Source organism: Triturus cristatus, chromosome 11 (genome assembly GCF_964204655.1).
Source record: "Triturus cristatus chromosome 11, aTriCri1.1, whole genome shotgun sequence".
Lineage (NCBI taxonomy): Eukaryota > Metazoa > Chordata > Amphibia > Caudata > Salamandridae > Triturus > Triturus cristatus.
The window spans coordinates 133896963-133901365 of NC_140594.1; the positions used below are offsets into that span (position 1 = coordinate 133896963).

At 40.1% G+C, this 4403-nt stretch overlaps 1 protein-coding gene across 1 annotated transcript; it reads left to right on the forward strand.

Annotated features, from left to right (window-relative positions):
- The first annotated feature begins 1234 nt into the window (after positions 1-1234).
- Positions 1235-2779, forward strand: LOC146783742 (52 kDa repressor of the inhibitor of the protein kinase-like). Its single transcript, XM_085632845.1, has one exon. The coding sequence runs from the start codon at positions 1235-1237 to the stop codon at positions 2777-2779; it is 1545 nt and encodes a 514-aa protein (XP_085488971.1).
- Positions 2780-4403: the final 1624 nt, after the last annotated feature.

Below are 4403 nucleotides of genomic sequence, written 5' to 3' on the forward strand. Positions count from 1 at the left end.
CAAGCACTGCACTGCTCAAAAAATGTACCTCGCCGGCGAGTTGCCACGCTATGACAGCTGGGACGTGATGTGACGCCCCCCTCCGTATGGTCATCAATGTACAGAATGGTCAGATAACAAGACAGTGAGGGTTACAAGGTCTAGGAATCGCATGCCCTTCTTAGCTCACTGTATTTTATTGCAATTTAAACAGGGAAGACTACAAGCTAACATTTTAAAATGGATGTATTTATCCGTTATTCTTTTTATTATGAATATCTTTCTTTTTCTTATTCTTTCAAGCTTACTTAAAATGAAGCGAATAAAACCAAGTGGTGCAGCCTTTAGAAAAAAGAAAAAGACCAGAGAGGAACGATTAAAAAAGCATGAAGGTGCACTACTGAAATACCTCAGTCGCGAAACAGAAACTCCTAGTACTACTACTACTGTTACTGAAGCAATTTCCGAATCTGAATTCCAACCATCATCAAAGTCAATTGATCCTTCAACTTCAACAAGTGATAAGGGGTGTAACCAACAAGAAATTCCAGCTGTTGACTTAAAAGATGTTGGTCTTTGGCCAAGTAGGATTAAAGATGACACGCGTATCTTACTGGTAGGACAAGGGGCGTCTGTGGTTCAACATCTAGATTCTGATTTTGGTGAAGTCATTCGTGAGGGTGCTTTAATCAAAGGACGAACCAGAAAACTTACACGCGAGTGGTTTTTTCAAACTCTGCCAAATAATGAAAAAATTTTGAGATCGTGGTTGGTGTACTCTCCTTCCAAGAAAGCTCTTTACTGCTTTTGTTGCAGACTATTTGCAGACAGAAGTCATTCAAATTTTGATTCTACAGATGGATTCAACACGTGGTGGAAACTCAATCCTAAAATTTGCGATCATGAATCTAGTGTGGCCCATGTTCGATGTTTCACACAATGGAAGGAGTTGGAAATTAGAATCCGATGTGGAGCAACAATTGACAAAAAGGCACAAGAACAAGTTGAAAACTAAGTAAAGAAGTGGAGGGAGATACTTTCAAGATTGTTGGATATCATTAGATTCCTAGCTAAACAAAATTTGGCTTTACGGGGTCACCGAGAAGGAATTCATTGCAAGACTGATGATGAACCTGAATCAACAGGAAATAGAGGAAATTTTCTAGAATTGGTTCATTTGTTGGCCAAATACGATCCAGTGCTACGTGAGCATACTGTAAGAATTAAGCTGGGAAAAAAGTATGCTAAATCCTATATGTCGCCTACTATCCAGAATGAGTTTATAGAACTTTTGGGAGAAAAAGTAAGAAGCAAAGTTATCGAGCAAGTGAAAGAAGTGAAGTATTTTTCTATGATATTCGACAGCACCCCTGATATTTCTCATAAGGATCAGACGAGCCAAGTTTTACGCTATGTTATGATCAATGGAAATAAAGTGATGGTTGTGGAATCATTTGTCGATTTCCTTGAAACAAAAGGTAAAACCGCTGAGAATATTTCAACTATGATTTTGCAGAATTTAGAAAGCAACGGAATTGATATTCAAAATTGTAGAGGACAAGCATATGATAATGCTGCTGTGATGGCTGGTCAACATACTGGCGTTCAAAGACGCATCAGGGAAATTAATGGAAAAGCAGAATTTGTTGCATGTACAAATCACTCGCTAAATTTGGCTGGTTTACATGCAGCTTCTGTTGCTGTGAATTCTGTTACCTTTTTTGGAACTGTGGAGCGTTTGTTCGTGTTTTTTTCTTCCTCGACCCATCGCTGGGATATTCTGACTTCAGTCACTGGCCAAAGTGTCAAGCGTGTAATAGAGACTCGGTGGAGTGCACGGGGAGATGCTGTGAGTGTTGTAAAAAAAAATTACTCAAAAATCTTAAGTGCTGTAGAACGTTTAACCGGTGAAGAAGAAAATAGAGTTACCAGGTCAGATGCTGGTGTGCTGCTTGTTGCTTTACAATCTTTTTCCTTCCTGTGCTTTCTTGGCCTGTGGGAATCCGTCCTTGTTGAAATTAACGACACTCAGGTCTACCTCCAAACCAAAGGATTGAATATACAACAATGTGACATAAAACTCAATGCTTTAAAAGCATTTCTAACTGAAAATAGGTGTGAATTAGTTAACAATTCAGTAGCTTACGCCAAAGAAATTTGTGATGATCTTGGGATAGTCATGGATCGTCGGTGTAGAAAGAAGAAACTAATGGCAGGTGAAGAATCACGAGATGCTGAATTGACATACGAAACTGAGTTGAGGAGAGAAATGTTTTCTTCACTGGACAGAGTGATCCAAGAAATCACCACAAGATTTCAACAACTTCATGTTCTTGCTAAAAAATATGCTTTCCTTACTCCATCGAATCTTTTGAATGATAAATACGAATGTCAACTAAATCATTATCATGATGACATTAATGAGGAAGAGTTCCTCGTTGAGAGAAAAAGACTTCAGAGTTTTATTTCTGTTGCTGCTACGCAACACGAAACAGAGACCTGGAAGGACAGTCCCCTTGAACTTTTGCAGTTTATTCTAAAATACAGTCTTGAGAACTCCGTTCCAAATATTGTAATACTACTGCGAATTTTCCTCACAATTGCTGTAAGTGTTGCTGGTTGTGAGAGGAGTTTTTCTAAATTGAAATTGATTAAGAATTACCTAAGATCTACAATGAGTGCCTTACGTTTAAGAAATCTTGCCATACTGTCTATAGAACAGCAACTGAGTGATGAAGTAGACTTCGACGATGTCATTGATGATTTTGCCAATAGAAAAGCAAGAAAAATAACATTTTAGAATGTTGGATTTACGTTTTACTTGAAAAATAAACATAGTGTTTTCATTTACTTTCCTATACATCATTTTGAATTTTTGTTGTTTTTTTTTTTTTTTTTTTTTCAACTCTGTTTATTTAACTTGGAGAAACCTTGGTCATGTGATACAGCTCTGTACCCTACATTTTCTTTCTGCACCAGTTTTAACACATGTCAGTACATAAGTTCGAACTAAGCGGGTAATGTTACAATATATGCAATGCACTTCTTAAACTGTACAGTGGTCTTCTGTTTTGTTGTATTTTGGGTGCGTATTAAGAGGGGCTGCTAATTAAAACAATATTTTTTTATATTATTAAAAGACCTAATAATAAAGTCATATTAACCTTAGTGTTGTTTTCAGTGAATTTACTATAATGAATTCATATCCGTCTTCCTCCCCCCCTCACCCTTCTTGTGCAGGGGGCCCTCCCGCCATGTTTGGGGTACAGATTCTGAGGTGGGCATGCGGGACCCCAGGCCTCTCATTTGGGAAGAGGCCAGAGCGGTCTTTGGCACCGAACGACAGGTTATTGATAAAGATCTGATTGACTGTCCTAATCCTCCACAGTTAACCGGTCGATGGACCCTCCACTCCCCTCCCTTCACACACCAGCAGGGGGCTGAAGGTAAACCCCACCCGGCAGTGTGCAAGCCTTGCCATTCCGTACTTGACATATTATTATGATTTTACTGTTCTTGTAGACTTTTAACACTGTTGGTTACCATGAAAGTAATGTGAAAACAAAATCGCAGAAAAATTTTATATTTCTTGTTTCTTCTGAATATTCAAGGAGTGCCGCAGCGCCGGAACAGTTTGTCCCAGGTCTTGGATAGAGTTGAACAAGTTCCCATGGCCCCCACAACTGTGTTTAAGGATTGTGATCCTAATGTTTCGCCCCTCCCTGTATTTTAGCTTTGGGCCCCCAGGCAGGCTGTGCACCATGTGTATGCTCAGGCTGCTGTGAAGGAGAGATGCACTATTACAAGCTGGTTTTGGGTACCAAGAGCACATGTCTTTTCATTCCCAGGGAGTTGGTTGCTTCTGCTTGAAAGTAATGACAGGGAGCGACCCCTGGTTGTTGCCTTTGGGCCACCAGAGTGGGCTTTGTATCCGGTCTGTGTTGGCAAGGTAGAGCTGACTGACCCCTTTGTGCTGCGTTTAGTTTTAAGGGCACACAGTGAGTCATTCCCTGTGAATAATTAATTTGCTGTTTTTGAAAGATAAAGAATCACAGGCTTCGACACTGTTAAGTTAGTTTTGGGTCCACAGAGCACATCACGTTTGTGCAGGTCCCCACTGCTTTAATGGGGGGGGACCATGATGTATGGTCATTTAATGTCAGCTGTAGATGAAGGTTACATGAACAGTGTCATGTATGTGCATGTTTGCATTGTGCTGAGGGGATTACCAGGTAATTGTTCACGCAGTTCTCTGATGGATGTCACATGCGGTTTTTCTGAGTCCCCAGATAGATCATGCAGTCTGTGTGTTCTCTTTTGTACTGCCAGTCACCGCTGTATTCAACTGTGTAGCCTTGGACCGTGTCATGTATGTGCATGTAAGTTGCATGATCAAGGTAACTATTAGCGGCGATACTTGGTGT